The following is a 26,013-nucleotide window of genomic DNA, read 5'->3' on the forward strand; positions in this document are numbered from 1 at the left end:
GCGATGATTTAAAACTATAGTAATTTCTGTTTCTTTTTTTAATCTTTTGTTTGTGATAATGGAATTTTCTGATTTGCTATAATAAAAAACATCATAAATGTAGAAATTTACCTTTGCAGTTTATGCCAATGGAAATTAGATTTAATATCCAGTGATTACGATAAAGGTATTCACAAAGAGTCCTTGTTTGATGCCAATTTTCGTGGATCATATTAAGTTAGATCATGAATACAAGTTTGAGGTTGAGATGTGTTGAGATTCTAATGTGAGGACTATATTTGAAATGTTCCTGAAATGTCTAGCATTTAGAAAAGCCATAATATGAAAACCAACTTGAACAGTAAGGAGGTAAGGATGTTTGTTCATCATTTAAGTTTTCTCACTAAAGAAGTTGAAGAGCACTGCAACAGAACTTAAAACTGCTTGGAAACTGTTACCGTGTGGAACTAAGAACTGGTTGGGAACTGTCAATACCCTTAATTTAACCAATCTCCCGCATCACATTGATCTGCACACCATTCTCCACTCTCCATCTAAACCCACCCTCAACCAATGGAAGACATCCCCTCAAAGGCTTCAAAATTGGCGACGCCACATTGGGCTCTGGCGCCTTTCTCTAAGGTCTCAGCTGTTTAATACCAACTTTTGGCTTGCATTAGCCCATGACAGGAGGTGAATCTTCCTTCTACTATCTCCCTCACCCCATAATAATATGCGCACACACTTCTCAATTTGGTCAAGTACTGCCATCGGCGCTGCACAGTGCAACATGAGGTACACAGGTAGTGGAAGGACTGTGATGTTTTTAATGCATTTGCCTTTTGTTGGAAGAGTCAGTATGGTTAATCTTGATATTGTGCGGTGAGAAGACAGCTAGATGGACGATGTATTTCAACACTTTTTCTGCTGCCTGCAGGGGGAGGTATTGAGTGAGTTAGTTCCTATATAATTACTCAGTGTGGTCTAGGCTGCCTTTTAAAAAGGCGATAATGGGTAAAGTCAAAATGGATCAGGTCAAACTCTATATCCAAGTTCATCTTAGGTAAAAGGCGAGCATTGGAGTTTGAATCTTTGAAAATAATCATTCCTCTCTTGATGCTAAAAATGCATATGTGCCGCTTAAGTGCCCACCTAGGTGGCTAGGTGTTAGGCACTTGGTCCAACGCCTAGAAGTGCCTAGCGCTTTCTAAAACATTAAGATCTGTACACTCCGGAACTTTGTCTAATGGAGCTTGGAGATAGGAACTTTGTTTTTTTTGTTGTTAGTGGTATCCATCTCTTTCATCTTAATTTTTATATTCTCTTGTTTACGTGATCACTAACTTCACATAAATATTTATTATTTTATTACATTGTAGTCATACGCACCAAGAGTCAATGTATATAGTTATGATGAAATGTTGTTTCCTTGAAGGTCTCCTTCTTACCCTCTCTCTTGTGTTAGTTTCCTCTTCATCTTTCCTGTTTGTGTCATTGTCCAAATTCTGGACAGCACGTATTATTATACCCAAATACAGGATATTTGGCAGCCCATCACAATGATAATACATCTTTACTGTCAAAATTAATGCTACTATTTTTTAAATAAAAAGCCACACTTTTAGTCATGTGAGCTTCATTAAAAAAAAAACCCAGAAATGCCCTCAACATTCATACAAAATGGAAGTTAGTTTGAAGAATAAGGACAAACTTGGAAAAAAAAATCTAATAAAAGTTCTAAATTCCTTCAATCACTCCACCCACGTTTAAAGATCTGCATATAACTCCATCTCTCTTCAAGAAAAAAAGGAAAAACTGAATCCTTAACTCCCTTCAACACATGCATATAGGATTTGAGAGAGAATAATAAGCAGATGTGAAGTTTTTGATCTCTGGTGAGCGTTTCGCGATTCAAATCATATTATTTAGAGTTAATAATGCACATCATTTAGAGTTAATAATAACTTAAAAGTTTCTTTTATCACATGTTTGGATACCTTATTTGTTCAATACATTTGTGATTTCTTTCCATCCAAACAAGTATATGCCACATGATGCAATGAATGCACTATACAAATTCAAATGATACATATGTAACGTGGGGAAATATTTTATGTAGAACATTATTAATTTGTTTATTACCATACATTGTTTTCTCACATTTTTATGTGCACGCATCGGGAGTACCAGAAAACTTTATTATTATTGTTATGCTCATTATCATCATCATCATTGTAATATTATTATTATTAGATTCTAATTTATTGATAGAATGATGTAAAGTGAGTTTTGTGATAATGACAGCTGCATTTTATTTGTCCAGAGAGGATATTTATTCCATGCAATGCAACCTATTGTAACTAACATACTTAAGAAATCATAAGACCGTAACTATAGAATCATATCTTTAAAAAAAAAGTAATAGAATCACATCTTCAAAAAAAAGTAAGGAAAAAAGAGAAAAGAGTGACCTATCACATGTAGGATATCAAGCATACTGATGGAAGTGTATAAGCCACTTGTATGCCACTCGGTCTTAAAATGTGGCCAAGGAGATTATAGAGTCACACATCATTTTATCTCCACTTGTCTTCTGCTCCTAATTAACCGTTCTATCTCCTGTCACAATCTTACTTAACTCCTATCAGTTCCTATGATGGTTCTATGAAAATGATGATGATTTTGTAATATGATATAGATAATGATGGAGACTATCTAGCCCTTTAACTTTTATATATTTTTCCTTTTTCCTAGCGCTTGGTCTTGGGCTCCAAGAAAACGTCACATTCAAACACGAGGAGTGCCGCATGCATTAATTTTAATTAATAATCCGTGTTCAGACTATCAAGCGCAAGTATAATGCTGTGACAAGTTGCTAACAAAATCATAAATAATCATTTAATCCTAGCCTTAGTATAATCCTAACTGCTACAACCTTCACGATCAAAGTCTATATAAAGCCCAAGCTTGCTACTCAAAACTTCGTAGTAACAAAAAAGCAAAAAATTAATGAGAATTGGGACTTTCGACTAGATTTCTGGAAAATAATATGAAGACTTCTTTCTTGAATATTGAGACATTGGAAAGTATGAATGGTACTCTTGGATATATATAATGAGTGATTTTTTATTAAATTTGAAAGCATAGTTGGAAAACCCCCCGTTATATAACTCGTTATGTAACATTATGTAACCTACAGACCTTAAACGCTACGTAAGCTTGTAAAATAAGTAGATATGTTACAACTCTACGTTTTTACAATAACATGCGCTATTTGAATATAACTTACGTTATTTGAATATAACCTGCGTTATATGAATATAACTTACGTTTTTTTAAAATAGTTTATAATAATGACATGATAGTATTTTCTTCCTTAAAATTTAAAGTAATTATGTACTTACTTTTGAATTGTTTGTTAAGCTTTCATTTGTTATTTTGGTGACATCACTATGTAATTATGAAATTATGAATGTGACTAATAAAGTAAATGTGAAATTATGAACAAAATTAAATTTGTGATTATATAGTTGTGATGTTAGAAATTTATAATGTATTTCTTTTGAGAAATTGAGATGATGTGTTTGATAATTGTGATGCTATATTTGAAAACTATGATGATTCCACATTCATTAAATTCATTGTGAATATTTTTCATTAATTAGATATTTAAATCAATAATAAAACACGTAACTTACGTTATGCGTTTAAGTTATTTTGCATTTAACCTTAACAAAAGGTGATGTGTTATCATTTTTTTCTTCCAACATTGCCTGAAATTATTTTGCATTTAACCTTAACAAAAGGTGATGTGTTATCATTTTTTTCTTCCAACATTGCCTGAAAGACACCATATGTAATGTGGGAACTTTATCATCAACATCATCATTATGATATGTGAAATTAAGAAGTAAAGGGGAAGTATTCACAATAGCCAACTGCATTTTTAATTTTTCCGAGAGTATATTGATTCTATGTATGCGACCTACTGAAATTAACATACTAAACCTATGAAAATGTCAAATTAAAAGGTACATCTAGAAGTCACAAGAACCTAACTATAGAATCACATCTTCATAAAAAAAAAGTAAAATAAAAGTGACCTAACACATGTAGCATTTCAAGCATGCTGATGCCAGTTGTATGCCACTTGATCTTAAAGATGCGACCGAGGTGAATATAGAGTTGTGCATCATTTTATCTTCCACTTGTCTTCCACTCTTAATTATTTGTTCTATCTCCTCTCACTTATCTCCTATTAGTCACCATAATGATTCTATGCAAATAACAATGATTTTCTAATTTATGATAAGGATAACGATGAAGGCCATCCAACCCATAACTTTTATATCTTTTTTTTGTAGCCTTTGGTCGTAAAGCTTGAAGAAATCGTCACATGCAAACACGAGGAGTGCCACATGTGTTAATTTGAATTAGTTAATCCGTGTTTAGACCATCAAGCACAAATATAATGAGATGCTAACAAAATCATCAATAATCACTTAATTTTCACTTGGCTACAACCCTAATTGCTACAACCTTCACGTTCAAAGTCTATATATAAAGCCCAAGCCTACTACTCAAAACCTCATAATAACTAAAAAGCAAAAAAGAATGAAAATGAAGACTTCCTACTTGGAAGTTGAGAATGTAGACTTACTCTTTTTTGTAGCCCTTGGTCTTGAGCTTGAAGAAAACATCACCTGAAAAACGAAGAGTTCTATACGCATTAATTTCTGTTTCAGACCGTCAAGCACAAATATAATGAGATGCTAACAAAATCATAAAAAAATATTTAATCATCATCCTACTACAGCCCTAATTGCTGCAACCTTCACGTTCAAAGCATATATAATTGTTAGGCATCAAGTTTATGCTTGGTACCAAACATACCAATTTTTCACGGATACACACATATACATACATCCATACATATATACATACATATGCATATACATATACATAAACACGTATATTATACACGTACATACACACACACATCAATGTCTTGTGTCTAGCCATGATACATAAATGAAACATTTTTTACTAAACTTATTTTCTTGCATAGTCTAACCTATTTACATGTTCTAGGCAATCAAATTAGATTCACGTCACGTCTTACACACTTGAAGTCCAGACAATGAAATATTCACCTTATGAACATAAATATTTACAAAAAAGACGAAAGAGCTGCTACAAAGTTTCATTTTACTGTTGAGGACCGTTATAGATTACAATTATTTGTCATCAAACTTAAATGATTAATGTAATAATAGGTTCACAGAGTATACAAAACGTGAAGATTATAAATGGTTATGTGCACATAATTAAAAAATATACTATTCTAGGAGGATATGACCTTCCCCTAATTACATACTAATATTCTGGTGCACCCGATGTGTGCATGACATTGAACGTGGGTGAGTGGCATAGTAAAATTATTAAGGGAATGAATGGTCTATTGAAGTTTTTTTTTCCTTTTTTCCAAGTGGGAGGCAGTTCCTTTTTTTCCAAGTGTGGGAGAATGTCTGTTGATCAATTTTTCTGAGAGTAAGGTCATTCCTATGTGTTCCTCCAAGAGTGATCGAAGTGTTCTTCAAGCCTGATCAGGGGCGGAGGCTAGGGTTGGCCGTGGCATCCTAAGTTTTTACAAAATGATTACTATATACAGGAGATTTACTTGTAAACCCAAAATTTTACTATCTGTACTTTTAAACCCACATAACTCTCTATGTTTTCATACTTCACTTCAAACCCAAAGTGAAATACACTAGTGTGCACTGTGTAGACATTATAAGGTGTATAACAATATTGTTTTTTTAAAAAGGTGTAAAAACAATATGCTATAAGGTGTATGACAACATTCTATATGATGCTCCATCTCTAATTAAAACACAAGCTTAGGTTAATTTTCGAAAAAACCCTCAACTATGGGGCGTGTCTCAGAAAGCCCCACTCAAATTTTATAATTTGAGTAAATCCCCTCAAGTTTTCAGGTGTTGTAGAAAATCCCCCTCAAACATTGAAAATTTGTGAAAACCCCTCTTCACTATGGGCTGTCTCACAAAACTTATCTGATCTTTGCACTTTTCTCAAAAAATTCTCTTGACATTGTTGTTTTAAAATGTAAAATGACCTAAATATCCTTTTGAAAAAAACTCATTTCAATTAAAATGAGCCCCTAACCAGTAGAAAAAGACCCAAGGCCTTTTGAAATAAAAGAAAAACTCATTTCAATTAAAATGAGCCCCTAACCAGTAGAAAAAGACCCAAGGCCTTTTGAAATAAAAGGTTTCTTTCTTTTTATTATTCTTTGAAATAAATTTTCATAGGATAACTTATAACATATTAATTGTAAAACTTTTATTCTACGTTCTTCTTTCATATATATAAATTAATTATATATTATCATATTTAAACGCTTTTCTAACTGATGCATAGTGTGATGGTTGCATTTTGGCCCTCCAAAGAAAAAAAAATTCTGGCTTTCCACTGCGTGATCAAAGTGACCTGGATTTGTCTTCTTGCATAGTCTAACCCATTCACATGTTCTATAGGCACTGAAATCAGATTAACATTACATGTCATGCACACTTGAAATCCAGTCTAATGGACTTCTATGTGTTTACTTCTCAACCTGATTTATCAAGCTACATTAACTGAAATAATTAATTCTCTAAAGACCAAAGACCTGAACTTGTACCCCAGTGCAAAAATCATTAAGTTTGGATTAGATTGGGACCCAAATGGGTTTGCTTTGGTTTCAGGTAACGTTGAGCCCAACATCAAATGAGTCTAGTTTGAGTGCTCCTACAGCTACTTGTTCGGCAAGAGGGCAGCTCTTGAGGGGCGAGAGGCTTTGGTTGCTCCTGCAGATCCGTGAGTTCATGCTGGTGTTGTCATACAAACAACAATGCACTACATCTCTCAGAACTCTGCAGTTGAGCGTGCTTGGGCTAGTGTATTACTAAGATGGGTGAACTCGTAGGAAGTCATCATCAGTTAATTTCTGTTATGATTCTCCTTTTCTAGTTTCAACTTTCCATAGAAACTAAAGAGTGAAACCTTTATTTTTTCCCTATTCGAGTTCCATGTGCCAAAATGGAAGACATTTTTAAAAAATAATCGAATTTGCTGCGTTCCCTCCTATCAGAAGAGCTTTTCTTTTTTATTGTTTCTTACCAACTTCAATGTGGCAAAATGGAAAAAAATTGTTAGGAAATATTGGATTTGCAATATTTGTCCCACTGGAGGTCATTTTTTCTGGCTCCATTATGGTAATATGAAAGACAATCTTTCCTGGAATTTTCGTTTCTTTTTTTTTTTGGGGTGGTGGGGGGCAGTGGGTCATTTTAAGGTTTGTTTGTAATTGAGGCAAATGGTTTCCTTGTTCACTCAAATCTGTCAAACTGTCGCCGTTGAATAAATCTATAACCTGGGTGTTGGCAAGACACTTTCAATTCAGTCTTTTTCTTGTTTGTAGTCTTTCCCCTTTCTTTCCATTGTTAAAATGTATAGTAATGTCTAATTTAATTTAATTATGAACTTCATACACATCAATTGTACTTTGTTTCTTTTGCAGGAACAAAGTAAAAATGTGTACTTCACAAAACAAACAGTGGGTAATGCTTGTGGAACTGTTAGCATTCTTCATGCTATAGGAAATGCTACATCAGAAATCAAGTTGGGTAAGTTTATGGCGTGTTGTGCTATTTTCGTGTGAATGCCTCCTTACTGCCTATTTGTTCTTTGTTTCAGATGTATTATTTGTATCTCTTGCAACCTTTTTAGTTATTACTGTATGCTATGTTGAGTTATACAGAGAATTGCTCCCTTTGAACTCATAGACAATCTTTCCAGATTTTATGAAGATGAATCATATTGCAAAGCGCTTTGATCTAGATAGACATTGCACCAATATATGGTTGGATCATTTGATTCATAAAAAGATTGCATGATTCAATTATGCCTCTAATCTTGTGTCCTAAGCCAATGGCTTTAAACATTTTTTAGCTTTTGTCTAATGTAATATATAAAAGCTTATGGTTGTACCGTAGTCAGACTTCATTCAAGAACAATATAGCTCAAGTATTTATATTTTGTCTTCTCTATGTTTGACCTTTATTGGGTTTGTGCATTGTTTTGTTCCATTCCAACATGTATATTGAGAATATGTAGCTGTATTGATTTTATCAGCTAAAATGGTGGGGTAAAGCTCCTCATGACATTTCATTAGAAAATATTTATCACCTATCGATTTTTCAGCTAAAATAGCACGTTGAAGGCCCCTGGAACATTTCACTATTAAAACGTTAATGAGGCAAGATGGCGAATGTAGAGAGTCCAAGCTACATGAATATATACTTGACTGAGAAAGATGTAAGCATCCACAAGACAAAAAGGATGCATAATAAACCACGTACCTCAAGAGAGGATTAGCTGATTGGTTGGGTCTCTTGACAGCTCTAGGTCATATCTGAATGTCCTCGCAGGGTCGCCGCTATCTACTTTTTATGCTCGAGGATCAGTGCATATAAGTCTGGCTAAACTTAAACATGTTTTAAGTAAATAATTCAAATTATGTTCTTCTTCTTTGCAACTTTACCCTAAAGTTTCTATTGTCTCTCTTTTCTGTACCGGAAGACTGTTAATTGAGAAATTAGCTTCTCAATCAGACCTGTTTTGATTATCCACTGATTTTCCTGTGAAGTAAAACATGTCCAAAATTGTATTGCAGTACAGTAATGAATAATTACCATAAGGTCCATAACTATATACCTTACTGGTCAAAGGAATATTTCATTCGCTACAACTATAAAGAGTTAATGGCCGATGGTATGTCGTTGTTGTTTCTATGTCACTCAAATGTACAATTTTCCAGACTTATAAGATAAAGGAATCGATCAACTTTTATCCGCACTGAATGTGACACTAGTGTACTTCTGTCCCTCCCCTCTTGATCACAATGCTGATATTCTGTTTTTCAAAGCAACCAAAGAAAAACTCACGTTCTATGAAAAGGAAAGCTTCCGATTCCGTTTTATATTTAGATATGGGTGTTTGGAGGCAGCTGAATGTGTTATCCAAAATTGAAGAATTTCTGCATAGTTCTAGCTGATTATGTGGCTTTCTTATTCCCATCCATCTAGGCCAATCCAATCTGTCATTGATATGGGATCCCATTGTCCAAGTCTGAAAGGCTTTGTTTTCCCCCCGGGTGTTGATCGTCTTCCCAAGTTTGACCATTACCCAAGATAAATGTGGCTATATGAGATTCTTAAGCTTCAAGGATTCATTTCAAGAAGGAACATTTTCAAAATAGACCTTTTTGGATACTTAATCACCAAAATCGACCAAGTTACAACTTATTTAGCAATTTCGACCTAGTTTTAACCACGTGGGGTGAAACTAGATTGAAATTGGAAAATACGTTTTACGAACACTACGGGATTGAGAATACCGTGATGTTTAGTAGAAAATTAAACTCCACGGGATTGTCAATTCCGTAGAGTTTAGGACTCTAGTAAACTACCCAGGATTGGGAATCCCGTGTAGTGTATAACATTGAAACTACATGGGATTCACAATCTCGTGTAGTTGACTAAGGGCCTGTTTGGTTATTTCCCAAAAAACCGAAAAATAGAAATGAAAAGCAAGAAATCTCAAAAAGTACAATTTCACATATTTCCAACCCTAAAACTCACCCACAACATCTAATAAAATATTATTTTTATCCAACAACTCATCCACCACATCTAATAAAATATTATTTTCATCAACAACTCATCCATCACATCCACCACATCTAATAAAATATTATTTTCATCAACAACATCACTCAACTCATCTCATCTCATATTTAAAAATCACCCACATCATCCAATAAGATTGTGACAACTCATCTCATCTCATTAACATTTTATTTTTTTGTTTTCATCCCAAAAAGTTGTGAAAACACTTTTCTTAATCTTGGATCACATCACCCAATAATACAATGACAACTCATCTCAGCTCATCTATTTTCTTATTTTTAAGAAATAACCAAACAAACTTTTTTAAGAAATTGGTTTCTTAGAATTCATTTTCCTATTTTTTTCGCCAACCAAACAACATCAAAACAAGTTTTCTTAAAAAATCACTCACATCATCCTATAATAAGGTGACAGCTCATCTCCATTTCTTTGATTTCTTTTTTTTAGCAAACCAAACACTCCCAAAACAATTTTTTGATTTAATAGTTTTCCATTTCTTTGATTTCCCCTTTTTTTAGGGCAAACAAACAGGCCCTAAGTGGTTAGCTCCAAGAGAGTTAGACTTCAATTAGACAATTACTCAAATGGTCTTGAACTCGAATCTCATCATCGCCAACATTAGTTTTATTTTTATAATTATCTATTTAGAGGTTAAACATAAAAAATATAATTCATTACTTGGATAAGATTCGAACCATGGCCTTTCAACTCATAACTTAACTCTTAAGCTGTTAACCACTGAACCAACTATACGAGACTGTGAATATCATGTAGTTTATATGTTATAAACTACATGGCATTCCCAATTCCGTGTAGTTTAGTAGAGTTCTATACTCTACAGTATTGAGAATCCTGTGGAGTTCAATTTTCTACTAAACTATACGGGATTCTCAATCCCGTGTAGTTCTAAGAACTTATTTATCAATTCGACCCAGTTTTTGTTGGACTAGAAATCACAATAATTGATATTTATTAGAAAATTAAATGAACAATTTTAGTGGCCTCGAGGAAAGCGTGGCGAACCATTGCCCTGAAGAGATTTTTCGATCTCGTGCGATCAGCCAAAGCGAAATACTCCTCAGCGGTACGATCCCTTCTCTACCAGAACCCTATCGTGCACGACCATGTTAGGGATGATGACCCTTGAGTAAGCAGTCAAAAAATTGTACCAAAAATTTGATGGAGGAAGAAGAAGAAGAGAAAGGAGGAATTTCTAGTTTCTGTGTATATTTTATCTCTTCGCAGGGTCTTTTTTTATAAGAGAAAAAAGGGCCCCTTATGAAGAAACAGAAAGAAATCTTTTAGCCTTAAGAATTTCTCACGTTCCTGAGAACGTGAGAAAACTAACTTTTATTAATTAATTAATTAATTAATTTAGTTCGTTACGTCTTGGTATTTGATTTGTTGTTATTTATCCAACATTCCGCCTCAAAGCAAATATCAAAGGTAGAAAAACAATAATTAAAAAAGAACAAAATTAAAAAAAATATGAATGTGCATAAATTCTATGCATCAGTATAAGTAGTTTCCGACCTTGAACCTACACTTAGTTACATTTGTTGCATTCTGAGGAAACCATAGTGGACCCGAGGTCTTGAACTAGGCTTCTTTATCAAAAAATAACAAAAGTACACATAGAATGCTTACTCTATTGGGTCGTGGGTTGGCGCGTTAATTTGGCCATGCGCTCAATACGGACTCCTGAGAATATATAGGAATAGCCTTGACTTTCATAACCGCGGCCGCACGGTGATTCTCACGTAGGTGCATCCTCTAGGGATGTAAGAGACCAGAAGAATCCTGCTTTAAGTCTTGGATCCATTAAGAGTTTTATGACTCACCCTAGACTGATCTCTCTATGGAGCAACTTTACCTTCGGATGAGGTTTGGAGTGCCTAGCTTCGATGTGAATCATGTTTCACGTGTATAATAAGAGTGCTCTCTAATGGATATATTTGTCCGGCTTGTTTCTACCCTTTGAACCTCCTTCAGAGATCACCTATAACAGAAGAAGGGTTCCCACTGTCGATGTTCCTATATATTTAGACTTAACCCCATCCCTTTGGCTGAATATTGGACCGAAGTCCTAGCTAGACTTTTTTGTCAAATGATGTGCCAAATTATGTTTTGATTGAGCAAAGTCCAAAGTGACATATTGATTTAAGAGTCGACATATTGATTTAAGAGTCTCTTTATTGATTTATATCTTATTTGCAGATGTCTGTTTAGTTTTGAGTTTGTAGTTTTCTGTTTGAGCAATTCAATTACAACTTTACAGTCACAATGCACAGAGATAGCAGGAATAGGTTTGTGTACAAGACAAATATCAAAAAGTAAATCTCTAAGCCATTCAGTTTCAGTACATGCAACGTCAAGAGCTACCAATTCAAATTCCATTGTACTTCTAACAATTACAGTTTGTTAATAGAGCCCCATGCTATGACAACTCCTAGCATGAATACATAGCCTGAAGTTTGAGAGTCAGTTACCCAATTTGCATCACTATAACCTTCTATTACATCAGGAAAACCAGTGTATAATAAACATAAGTCTAAGGTTCCTCTAAGATATTTAAATACTCTTTCTAGAGCATGCCAATGTTCAATGCTAGGATTGCTAGTATATATACTCAGTCTATTTACTGCATATGCAATGACAAGTTTTTCTATTTGTTATATATATTAGTGATCCTATTTGTTGAGCATATTTATGTTGTAAGACAAGATCGCCTAAATTTTTATGTAAAGAAATGCTAGTCATAAGGAGTAGCTACAGGTTTGCAATCATAATAGTTAAATTTTCTGAGCATTTTCTCAATTGAGTGTTGTAGAGATAAAGATATGCCTTTATCACTTCTAGAAATTTTTATTCCTAATATCATGTCTGCTACTCCTAAATCTTTCATATCAAATTTGTTTGATAGGTAATTTTTGACATCATTTATTACTTGTAGAGAAGTTCCAAAAATCAATATATCATCAACATATAAACATAAAATTACATGATCATGATCTAGAGTATTTCAGTAAACACACTTATCAGATTCATTAATAGAGAAACCAAAGTCTAAATTTACTCTATCAAATTTCTCATGCCATTGTTTAGGAGTTTGTTTAAGACTATATAATGATTTAATTAATTTGCACACTTTATTTTCTTGTCCCTTAATTACAAAACCATAATGTTGGTTCATATAAGTTTCTTCTTCTAGTTCACCATTTAAAAAGGTTGTTTTTATATCCATTTGGTGAATTATTAAATTATGAATAGATGCTAATGCTAGCAAGGTTCTTATTGTAGTTATCCTACTTACAGGGGCATATGTGTCAAAGAAATCTATTTCTTTTCTTTGGGAATATCCCTTTACCACTAATCTAGTTTTGTATTTTTCTACACTACGACCAGATCTGAGTTTCTTTTTAAATAACTACTTGCATCCTATAGGTTTGTTCCTAGGAGGTAAGCTAGTTAATATCAAAGTTTGATATTCAATAATTGATTTCATTTCACTATCTATAGTCTCCTTCCAAAAAGGTGCATCGGTAGAAGTCATAGCCTCTTTATAAGAGGTAGGATCAACTTCTACTGAATACATAAAAAATTCTTCTCCGAGATTCTTTTCAGTTCTAATTCTTTTACTTCTTCTTGGTTCTAAATTTTCTACAGGCTCTATATTAGTAGATATGTCTATTATTTGTTTAAAGATTATATTTTTATATGGAAAATTTTCCTCAAAATATGTAGCATCTCTTGCGTCAATTATTGTATTAGTGGTTATTTCATTAATTTCTGAATTAATTACTAAGAATCTATTTGTATTACTATATAGAGGATATCCAATAAAGATAGCATCTACGGTCTTGGGTCCAACTTTCTTTCTTTTAAATTCAGGTATACTAACTTTGGCTAAACACCCTCATACTTTAAGATGATTAAGTCTAGGATTTCTCTTTTTTCATAGCTCATAGGGAGTTTTATCTAATTTCTTATGAGGTACCCTATTAAGTATATAACATGCAATTAGTAAAGCTTCACCCTAAAGATTTTCAGGTGCACCTGAATTAATTAGTAAAGCATTAACCATGTCCACTAGGGTTCTATTTTTTCGTTCAGCAATACCGTTAGATTGAGGTAAGGAGCAGTCACTTCATGTACTATACGATGCTCTTCACAAAAATAAGTCATTTCATTTGAAGTGTACTCTCCTCCTCAATCAGATCTTATTATCTTAATATGTCTATCAAGTTGGTTTTCAATTTCAGCTTTATAGACTCTAAATCTTTCTAGAACCTCATATTTAGTCTTAAGGAGATAAATATAACAATATCTAGAGTGATCATCAATGAAGGTCACAAAATATTTTTTCCCACCTCTAGTTTGAGTCCTATTAGAATCACATACATCACTGTGAGTTAGTTCTAAAAGATCACTGTCTCTGTGTTCTACAGATTTAAAAGGTTTCCTAGTTTGTTTAGCTTGTACACATATTTCACACTTAGTGTTTATGTTTGATTTAGAAATTAAACCTAAGTTACTCATTTTCTTAATAGTACCTAGGTTTACATGACCTAGTCTATTATGCCCAATATCACAAGACTCAGTGCTCAAGATAATAGAAGAAGATGAAGAAACATCACCAAAAGATAATTGAGGAATAACATTCAACTTAAACAAGCCACTTTTTACAAAACCTTTTCCAATGAAAATATTATTTTTGGTGATTACAACTTTATTTGATTCTAAAAAAAATTTTAATGCCTAACCTAACCAGCAAAGATCTACTAACAAGATTTCTCCTAATGTTTGGCACTAACAGAACATCATGAAGGGTAAGGATCTTTTCAGATGTCATCTTAAGGTCAACTTGTCATTTCTCTTTTATTTGTGCCGATCTATCATTTCCTAAAGTCACACCTCCTCCACTTGATTCTTGAAAGTTAGTAAACCAGGAGCGGTCAGAACACACATGTACATTTGCTCCAGAGTCTAACCACCAATCAGAATAAGATGTAAAATTGCATATAAGAGGTGTAGAAGCAGACCTAAAGGAGGGATCAGAAGTTTCATACTCTATCATATTGGCTTGTGGCTTTAGTCCACCATTCTTTTTACATGACATTTTGGGTCCAGTCTTGCGATAAAAGCATGATTCAGTTTGGTGGTTCTCTCGACCACAAATGAGGCAAAAATTCTTTCCATTGGAAATCCTAGGATTTTGACCTTGCTGGTTTGGATTTCTATTATTGTTTTTTTGGTTCGTATAATTATTTTTGCTATCTTCTTGAAATTTTTATTATGATTTGGCTTGAAGTGATATTGATTTTTCTTAAGCTTATTTTTAGTTAGATTTACTTTGGCTTTATTCTCAATTTTTGGTTTATTTCTGTTTCTATGTTCATCCTGAATTCTTATAGATTGAATAGTCTGGATTAAGGTAGGATCTCCTTGCTTGTGCCTAAGCTCTCTACCAAAATCAGACCAACTAGGAGAGAGTTTATCAATGAGGCAAGCCACTTTATGATCTTCAGAGAATGTTGTACCCTTAGCTTGAATATATCTAATGAAATCTTGAAACTCATGAAGTTATTCATTTATAGGCTTGTTATCTACCATCACAAATCTATTAAAATTTGAGGAGCTAAACCTTTCAATTTCTGCATCATCAAGAACATATTCAGATTCTAGAGCATCCCATAGTGCTTTGCCGCCCTTTATTTCACAATATATCGTATAGTTTATCACCAAGAGCATCAAGATCCTATGGTAGTAATGATAGTGAATATATTTGGGTGTTATAGGTTTAGAACTGAGGGGTTGCTGATTTAGATGCATGGGTCTCAGGTGAAGGTGCAACAGGAAAACTAGATGCAGTTGTACCCTGAGATGTAGATCCTTCTATAGGTGAATATAGACCTAGAGTAAGTAACCAGAATCTCATTTGATTTTTCCATCTTTTAAAATTTAACTCTTTAAATTTTTCTGGTTTAGCACTTAAAACTTCATCCTTAGGGAGACATTTTTATAAGATCAAAAACTAAGGTCCAATGAAAAATAAATAATCTGTAGAGAATGATAATATCATTAATGCCAATTCTAAAGTTGCTAACAAACTTTACAATCTTCATCCTTTTTACTTAAAGATGTTAATAAAAGCAATAAACAAATATTATGTATCTAAAGTTTGCTAAGCAAACAGTAACTTTCACAAATGAACACTAAATTATACGACTGCAAAACTTGAATGAATAGTAATTATATGAATGAACAGTGCTTTCTGCGAATTAAAGAGTAAATTCGAATAAACAAATTTTTACGAATAAACAGTAACATCAAATGAGCAGTAATTCGATATGAAAGTAAACCTTATGGGAATGAACAATGATTTCAAACGAACAGTAAATTCGGATAGAATCCTAACGAACAATAATTTCGAATAAACTAATTTTTTGAATAAACAATAACCTAGAAAATGATCAGTAATTCGATATGAAAGCAAACCTTATGTGGATGAATAGTAATTTCAAATAAACAGTAGATTTGGATAGAACTCTAATCGACAGTAATTTTAGAATAAAAAATAACCTCAAAATAAACAGTAATTCTAAAACCTCGTGGGGGTAAACAGTAAATTTGGATAGAAGCAATTTGCTCTAATGAATAGTAACTCAAAGAGTGATTGCATTAATGAACAGTGATTTTTGTGTCTAAAATAATTGCACGAATAAACAATATTTATAATGAATAGTGAATTCGAATAAAATTAATTTATGAATGAACAGTAATTTGGAATGATCAAGATACCTCTTTAGATTGCTGGACTAGAAATCACAATTATTGATATTTATTAGAAAAATTAAATGAACAATTTTATCGGCCTAGGGAAAGCGTGGCGAACCACTTCCCTAAAGAGATATCTGACTATCTTGTACGATCAGCCAAGGCGAAATACTCCTTAGCGGTACGATCTCTTCTCTATCGGAACCCTAGTGTGCACGTCCGCGTTGGGGATGATGACCCTTGAATAAACAGTCAGAGAACTGTACCAAAAATTTGATGGAGGAAGAAGAGAAAGGATGATTTTCTAGTTTGTGTATATTTTATCTCCTCACATGGTTTCTTTTTATAAGGGAAAAAAGGACATGTTATGAAGAAAAAGAAAGAGCCTTAAGAATTTCTCACGTTCCTGAGAATGTGAGAAAACTAACTTTTAATAATTAATTATTTTAGTTTGTTCAATTCTGGTATTTGATTTGTTGTTATTTATCCAACAGTTTCAGCTCACGTTGCTGACCTAGTTGAAACTAGGTCGAATTGGATAAATAAGTTGCAACTAGGTTGAAAATGATAATTATTTTCTAAAAAGGGTCTATTTTGAAAATTTGTCCTTTCAAGAACCTAAGAATTGTTGCAGATTTTCAAGTTTCTATGGCTTGTAGTTCTGTGCCTCTTATTGTTGCACTTAACTAGATTGATGTAGTTTTCCCTCCAGAATAGTTAAAATTCCCTATGTTTAAGATACATGACCTGGATCAAACTTACAGACACCTCCCCTTTGACTAGAGGCTTTCCTCTTTTCTTCAGAGATCTCCTTTCGAAGAAATTGCCTCCTACTTCTATCAATCAACAAGCTCATGAGAAGCTTCTTGTCACCAAAGTTCTTCCACCCATTTACGCATCTTGGAGGAGAAAAGGAAAATGTCATTATGATGGTAATCAAATTAGACTAAGTAAAATGTTTCTTTCACGAGGAAGAATACTCCTCTTTTTAACTGCCTATCATCTTCTCCACTCTTTCTATTAGAGGATTTTGGGCCCTTTTTGTAATTTGAGGTTGGTAGGCGTCATTTCTAGAACTAAGTATTTGATAGGAAAGCTCTTGACAGGACAACCATTACAGCATGCCAATGAGAGCATTTTTTGCGTTTTGTTTGATGCTTCAGTGAGCACACTTTTGTAGAATTAACAAACACTGAAATATCTTCTATAATTAAAGCGAGCACATATTTTCCAACACATTAGCTAATATGTTGGCAACTGTTAAAGTGACGCATTGGAACATAGTCACCTATCAGAAGGATTCTGTCCACACAGGAAACTTATCATTTTTTTAATAGTTAAATATCCATCTGGAGGCCAATTTTTGACTTGTAGATGACGTCCTAGAAGTTTTTGTAGTCCAATTTTTGACTTGTAGATGACGTCCTAGAAGTTTTTGTAGAACAATATTAGGGAGCTGTATTGGGCTCACATCTTTATCAGATCTAACCAAACCACATTTGGCTTCAGCTTGGTTGTCCGAAATATTTTTTAGTTTTTGAACTATGGTAAGTCTGAAGGTTCCTTAAATTGTCCATCCAAATATATCTCCTCAAAATAAAGATCAAGAGTCGAAGACATCTATTTTTCAACCATGCAATGTAGAAAGCTGTTTTGAGAGTTGTCCTTAGCTGCTGAATTCAAGCTCTTTCTCCAAATAATTTCTTTCTTTATGAGAAATGATAATATTCCGAACTATATTTGGGAAAATAAACGAAAAAGTTTTGTATATGAGCATGCCATTCTAAGCATCTCAAATGATGTTTCAGTTTTAATTGGCTTTCTTATCTAGAAGATAATTTTTTTGTCAAACAGTTACTTTTCCAAAAACTAGAGGGTCATCCACCATTCGGTATATCACCACTTGTGCTTGATCATTCTGCTCAAATTTCGTTCATTGAATTCTATTTATTTATCTGGCTTATCACATATTGTTATTATCATCACTATTATAACCATATGGACATTTCCCCCACGAGAACTGGGTTGCTTACGATCAGTATTTTAAAACCAAAAGGCGAGGTCAAGGCAATTAGGTCCTATGTTGTCTGAGGCGAGAGGCGCCAAAAAAGCGATCGCTTGAGTGAACCAAGGCGCTAAATATTCCAAAAATTCATAAACATTACAACTAATATGCAAGTAGCATAAATAGCAATATGACAAATTAATGACACCCAAAAATTCATAAACATTACAACTAATATGCAAGTAGCATAAATAGCAATATGACAAATTAATGACACTCAAATTTTTAAAGTCAAAAATCTAATAAATAAACCATCTATATGAAGTAGTAAGTGACAAATATTAAATAGTAATATTAACTAGTAACACTTAACACATAATTAAGCAGCAAACTTTGAACTTTAAGGTTCAAATAGTGGCATGTCCTTAAAATGACATAGGTAGTAAAGTACATTTCAACAACAAATAGCAAAAATCAACAATGAAAAAGGAAACACAAAATTCAATAACAAAAAGAAACTTTATTTTATCATCCACTTTTTGAGCCCTCAAAAGTTTAAAATAGAGACAAAACACCTCGTGCCTTGCCTCACATGCCTTAGACGAGCCCTTGAGGCGCCAAGGCGAGCTCTTGAGGCGCCAAAAGGCGATCTCTTTAGTAACCTTTATCGCCTGGTAATATGCAAAGTGCTAAGTTACAAGATGGCCTCGCCTGAGCGCCTCAAGCCTCACCTAAGTGCCTGAGTCTCTAAGGTGCATCACGTTTAAAACACTGCCTACGATGCAACAAAAATTCTTCAAAATGTTTATTGACGAAATTCTAGTCCTGCGGTCAGCCCTCTATGACTTGGTGTTAACTTCTCGTGTAAATATATTGTTTTGCTTATGTGCATTTTACGCGGTCAGCCCTCTATGACTTGGTGTTAACTTCTCGTGTAAATATATTGTTTTGCTTATGTGCATTTTAAGTGTATGCAAACAAGGATAAAAACTCTAACTTCTCGTGTAAATATATTGTTTTGCTTATGTGCATTTTAAGTGTATGCAAACAAGGATAAAAACTCTTAAGTTCCCTAGCTAGATAAGTCCAGATGAAGAGGTAAACTTAGACCTTCTTTGTCAGGGATTCGTTTCTCTGACACAAACTAAACGTAGATTACCTCAGGTCAACCGCGATCTACACGAAGTGTAGGGTGCACTGTGCAGCTACATGTGTCTCAATGCACCTCAATATGCCTTGTCGTTCTGCTTTGATGTACATTCTTTCATAATTCCTACTCTATCTTTGTCCTTCTCTTTTGCCACTACTTTGTCATTCTTCTCCTCTTTCCTCCTTGTTCTTAATTACTCTGCCCTTGTCTTGCTTTTATTTCCCCTTATGCAATTGTTGCTATTACTATTATATCTTGAAACTGATTTTTGTGAAGTCGCAAGCTACTGTTGTAGATACAACGACATCAACAGCTATCAGGATTGTTGTTCTCTACTTATCATCTTCTCTTTATTTTTCTACCTCACTATTAGTTTACTCATCATCATTATTATAAAGAATTAGCCTACTCATAATTTTTTTTCTTTTCCTATTTATTCCTTTTTCACTATGATACTTCTTCCCTTTTTTCCTTTGTTATGTGGATTTCTTCCTTTTTTTGGTTCTCCTATTCCCTACTTCACTTTATTTTCTCTGATTTGCCTTCTCTCTCTCTCTCTCTCTCTCTCTCTCTCCTCATTTCAGCATTTCTCTCTAGACATGGGTTGAGAAACCACTTATACGGAATGATAGCTTCTTAACCTAGAAAGAAATTTCTAAAATGAAAGAGTTGCCTTAAATTTAGTATTAGTGATCTTCATAAACTATAATTAATTTGATTCATTTTAGTTTTAAATCTTCCTCATGTTCAATATCTTTAGGAAAATCATATGATGGTGTGTACCTCGCCTTTTACATCAGATTTGTTAAGGCCTTCGCTCGTTGCTTTGCACCTTGACAACACTGCCTAGACATATGGACCTATAGCCCAAAATTATGAAGTCAATGAACAGCTAAAAAGCTCAACTGTTAATCATTGGCGTCCCTCTGCTGCAGATGTTAATCATGTATATCCTTTGTCAGAAGTCATTATGCCACCAAAGAATGATTACTAGTCCATAACTCTGTTTATTCCTTTCAGTTGAAGGATCATACTTCGACAGGTTTTTTAAGACTACAGCCAGCATGGATCCTACTGAGGTTGTTATGACTTGTGATGAGTTAATTTTCTTTTCTTGAATATTTATATCATTAACTATATTTTGCATAACATTCTTCTTCTCAGCGGGCTGCCTTCCTTGAAAAAGATGGAGAAATGGAGGATGCTCATGCTGTAGCAGCTATTGCTGGGGATACTGAGGTAGTTTTTTACAGTCTGATTTAGTTCCTAAAATACGGATAGGAAGTGATTTTATGTAGCATTGAGATCACCCTCTCGCAATAGATGCCCGATACCCATCGTCCATGAAAGCGGTTTTTATGATAGCACAGAAATTTGCTAGAAAAAGCATGTCAGTCATGCATCTGAATTAGTAAAGATAGGCTTGTCTACCTGGTCATAGACACATGCCTCAGAAAAATGTCACCCATCTCCCATATCTGACATTGTTTTGTGGGACTTTAGTGTTTATAATGATGATATTCTTTGGTGTGTTTATACTATAACGCTGTAATTTGTCGGAGGGGCCTAAGGAATCAATAAGTGGTGATTTGTGGTTTGCTTTGCTTCTTTCTTCACCTTCGCCACCCTTCCATTTTGCTGTATTGGGTTTATTGGTTGAACGGGTAGTGCTTACCTCCCTGTCAGTGTACACGTGTTGCTTACTAGCAGATATGAAGACTGAAGTTGTGTGCAGTCAAGTGAAATACACCTTTAATACTAAGTTTAACGGGGTGGCATGAGTTTGTAGATGCAGTATCCTAGTAAGGAAGTCTTAATAGGACAATGCATGCATCCTTAAATAACAAATTATGAAATGGATGTAACTCCAAGTTATTATTATTTGGTTAGCAGAAAATTACAATTGCAGTTTCAATCTGCAGAAGGTACTTACAGTTGCAGCTATTTAGTTTGCTGCAGCTGCAGTTTTGAGCAAGCACTTGCGAGATTGACATGCAATAAATATTTATCAGTTGCTCCCTTGTCACCGCGTTCTATGTAAAATATCCAAGAAATTCAGAGTCAGTTATGTTCACATCCTTCTTACATGCATGTTGGCTGGTAATAACTATTTGATTTTTGTATGGCAGGCCTCTACAGACGTGGATCAAAATTATATTTGTTTCACATGTGTTGATGGTACAACTATTGCAGATCTCATAAGAACCTTGTTATCTGTGTTTCGGGATAAAGTTTCCATCTTTTAAATTCCTTCACATAAGTACTTTATATTTTGCTTTATAGGAGAACTTTATCAACTTGATGGGGCGAAGACTCGACCAATATCACATGGTCCTTCATCACCTAGCAGCTTATTGCAGGTTCCTCTCCCTCTCCTCCCTCCTCCTCTTCTGCTTCTGCTTCTGCTTCAGTTACAACTACAAATAGACCACACAAGCAAAAAATTAAATGGGATGCTAGTTAGATAAATTGTAAAAAAGAACGAGTGCACAATGCATATTGACAGCCAACAAAAAACTAGGAGTAAACATTTTTCGTTATCAGGATCAATAGGTTAAGGATGATGTGGTTCATCGGTCAAATCAAGATGGTTAAAAGTCGATGAGTGCTTCTGCAGTCCTACGTGATCATAGAATACCTCTGAAGTTTAAGGGAAAATTCTATAGGTCAGCTATAAGACCCGCAATGCTTTTTGGAATCAGAGTGTCGTGCAATTAGAAAACCAAGTGCAAAAGATGAGCGCAACCTATATGAGAATGTTGTGATGGACTAGTTGATATGCACTAAGGTATATATAAAACTGACTGTATTCCTAGGCAGTTGGAGGTTACTCATATTGGGGAGATAAAATGAGGGAATTGTTTGAGATGGTTTGGTCATATACAATGGATACGATAATAATTTACTTAGGGGAGGAGATAGTCTTCACCAGAACTGATTGGAAGATGGTCTTCACCAGAACTGAATGGAATAGAACTGAATGGAAGAGTAAGATACATGTAGCTGACCCCAAAATTTTGGGATAGGCTTTGTTGTTTGCTATTGTAGGGACGAGGAGTAAGTGCAAAGTAGTTTGATGATAACTGTATAATAGAAGTTTTTATGGGATATCTTGCAGAATTCTGCTATTTATATCAGAAGGGTACTACTTCTATTCATCCTCGATGAAGGTTAAATCTTTTTCTTGCATGTGATATTGCTGACACAAGCATACACATCGGCAAGATTTCTTTTCTTTTCTTTTTTGCTATATCAGATGCTTGCAAGAAATGCAAAAAATATTCAATAAGACAACAATAGTCTTATTAGCAATTGATTGGGTTCCTTGGGGTTATGGACCTTGGATGGAGCCAATAATCCTTCATTGAAAAGGTAAGCAGGGAGAAATGAGTGCAAATCATATTCAAAATGATCACTAGTAGTACTAGCTAGTAAAATAGCAGTAACAACATAAAATAATTTTTGTTCTATAGTTCTTAGATAAGCTTTACACCGCATAACTAATTGTAACAAATTAAGTTCTACACACCCTTTGAATTTCTTACATGTATTTCTTTATTTATGCTTAGGGTCTCTGCCTTACAACTTTTCTTTTCTTCAGAGAGAACAGAGCAACTAAATTCCTCTTCGGGTGCTTAGGGTCTCTGCCTTACAACTTTTCTTTTCTTCAGAGAGAACAGAGCAACTAAATTCCTCTTCGGGTCTGTTTGGTTTTTCCTAGAAACCATTGAAAATCGGTTTCTAAGAAGGAAACCATAGAATCATGTGGGTGTAACAGACTTTTCCTTTTTTTCAGCCCATTTCCATCTTAACTTCATGGAAATGGGTTTCTGATTTTTTGGGACCCATTGCACAATATACATCTGGTTCTCAAAAAATCGGAAAACGGTGCTATAGGAAATTGATTTCCTGTAACACTTTTCTTTCTTTTGTTTTATTTAAAAAAAAAGAAAGAAAGAAGTATAAGAGTACATGTGGGACCCACACTTGCGATGTAAATAGTGCAACAGGCCCTAAAAAACTAGAAACCCTTTTTCGACAAGTTAAGATGTAAATGGGCTAAAAAAGGAAATGAGGGTGCCACCTATGTGATTCTTTGGTTTCTTTCTTGGAAACCATCTTTCAATGGTTTCTAAGAAAGAGCCAAACATGCCCTTATTATCTCACGAAAGACTCATAATTATAGAAAAATATTGGCGAAAAGATTAGCAATAGAAAAATGATAACTGACATAGCACTTACCTATATGGCACTCCTTCTCCTAACCTGTCTTAAATGAAACTGAGTTATTTATCCTCTAACAATCTCTTCCTAAAAAAAGAGAATTACTTCTAAATCCCCTCCCCTCTCCGTTCTATTTGGACCACTTTTTGCTCTACTTTATAACCAACTTTTACCCTCTAGTTTACTATGGAAAATCTGATATAAGGCATTGTGTTCATTTTTAACATGTCCCTTTACCTAACATATCGGAGAGCGGTTATAAATAATGCACATATCTTTAGTTTAGGAATTAAAATCCTACATCTTAATCTTAATCTTTTACAGTGTAAACACAAAATGAATCATTTCTCAACAGTAGAAGAAATATCATAACTTTATGAAGGGATTAGATATTTCTCAATTATGTAATTATTTGCATAGTTATATTTGAGGTGGTTTGATCATCAAAAATAAGATTAATTTGTAGTCATTAGCCTCCTGACAAGAGTTTGTATGATATAGACTTAAAAATAAGTACCAGCAGTGTCCAAGCTTTAAAACAATCTTAGGATGAAGTCTGAGATTATTCAGGATCCAGATGTTTTCCTGATTGTTTGTAAAAGGATAGGACATACTTGTTAAGTAGAATTTTGCAGATCAAAGTGTCAGCCCAATTCTCTGTTCTTTTATCTGTTTCTTGATAGTTTGGCTTTAATTTTCTGAACCTTTTTTTTATTCTAGAGTTATCTGACTCCGATTATGACATCTATAATCCAAATTAATTATTATTTTTTCCATAATATCTTATCAGGATGCAGTTAAAGTCATAAAAGTGATGATTGAGAACAATCCAGATTCCATGAACTTCATTGTAATGGCACTTTCGAAGAAAGCAATGTGAAGTGCGCGAGGACCGACTCCATTGCGAGCCTCTTCCAAGTGTTGATGTTTTATGGTGTTTTAGCCGTTGAAAGTGTTGGGCCTTCGTGCCAGCAGTTGAACATTTTCTTATATATATATATATTATATATATATAAAGAAAAGATTGTAGCTTTATTACTGGCTGATGTCTATAACGAACTGGCTTTGCTAGCATCAATCCCAGAATGCCCAAACTCAAGGCTCGAAGAAAAGGATGAAAGTAAGATGCTTGAAAATGGAGTGCCGATTCAAGCATGGATGTGGGCAAAGCACACGGGTGCGATGTAGGCTTACTAACCTAAGGCGGGCCAAGATGGGCCTGCTGTCCAGGGTTTGAATCCTTGGGTGTGAGAAGAACTTGACTTAGGGGGTAATTTGGGGAGTTTAGTTTGTATCAGAACGATACGTCATGCACGGTGCGGGGCAATCTGAACCAAAGAGTGCGTTAGCGTTGCAATAGAATTTGTACTCGAGTTTGGGTAATCTGAACCAAAGGGAGCTGGAAATCTATCAATTGATTGACTTGCACGACGACCCGATGCTGCATGCCCTGCATGGTTTCACGCATAGGCATGTACATTATGTTCAAGTTCACAAATATTAGTATTGCAATTGGACTTTTTGAGGGTATATGATCGTTGCTCCAATTACTAGACATACGTGCTACTGGCTTTGGCTCGGGGGTTGGTACCAGCCAAAGACCTCGTCGTATTGTAGAAGATAAAAGTTTTCAAGCGTGCCTGTTAAGATTTTTGGAGAAGGCGTTAAGTATCTGGAGCTGGAAAACAGTTAGTTTTTCGTGTTTGCTGGTGTGGAGCCACAACTGCAACGTGACCACTGTCGCCTCCGGAGTCTGTTACTCGCCGTGCGGTGGCAGTTAGATGCTGGTGCAAATCATGCCAACACCGTCGATTTCGTAGGTGATTTGATTTCAATAATTGTAGTGCCACGGTGACATTGATTACAGAGAAATTAGGTACTAAAATTTTCAGACCATCAACATCCTGATTGGGCATCAGGATTATATCGATCCCAACACATCCCATTCTTTTCACGCCCAGCACTGAGAAAAACTATTTGGTTGTCTTGTTCACGTGATATTTAATATATCAAGCGTTACCTATTTTTGGATCAGCGCAAAAAAAAAAAAAGAAAAAAAAAGAAAAGAAATTGCGGATACAGAGAGACTATTTGGTATATAATTTCTCCTCCACCAGAATCTTACA

The 26,013-nt window shown here is 34.4% G+C and overlaps 1 protein-coding gene across 1 annotated transcript in view; it reads left to right on the forward strand.

Annotated features, from left to right (window-relative positions):
* The window catches only part of LOC109839462 (ubiquitin carboxyl-terminal hydrolase 3-like), a 26,411-nt gene extending 570 nt beyond the window's left edge, over positions 1-25,841 (forward strand). The window contains exons 4-9 of the mRNA XM_020407888.1: positions 7,562-7,667; positions 20,684-20,742; positions 20,828-20,902; positions 21,793-21,841; positions 21,947-22,023; positions 24,678-25,841. Of these exons, the coding sequence (XP_020263477.1) occupies positions 7,562-7,667; positions 20,684-20,742; positions 20,828-20,902; positions 21,793-21,841; positions 21,947-22,023; positions 24,678-24,767 (456 nt within the window). The 3' untranslated portion in view covers positions 24,768-25,841. The remainder of the gene's footprint in view (positions 1-7,561; positions 7,668-20,683; positions 20,743-20,827; positions 20,903-21,792; positions 21,842-21,946; positions 22,024-24,677) is intronic.

This window comes from Asparagus officinalis, chromosome 4 (genome assembly GCF_001876935.1).
Source record: "Asparagus officinalis chromosome 4, Aspof.V1, whole genome shotgun sequence".
NCBI classification, from domain to species: Eukaryota; Viridiplantae; Streptophyta; class Magnoliopsida; order Asparagales; family Asparagaceae; genus Asparagus; species Asparagus officinalis.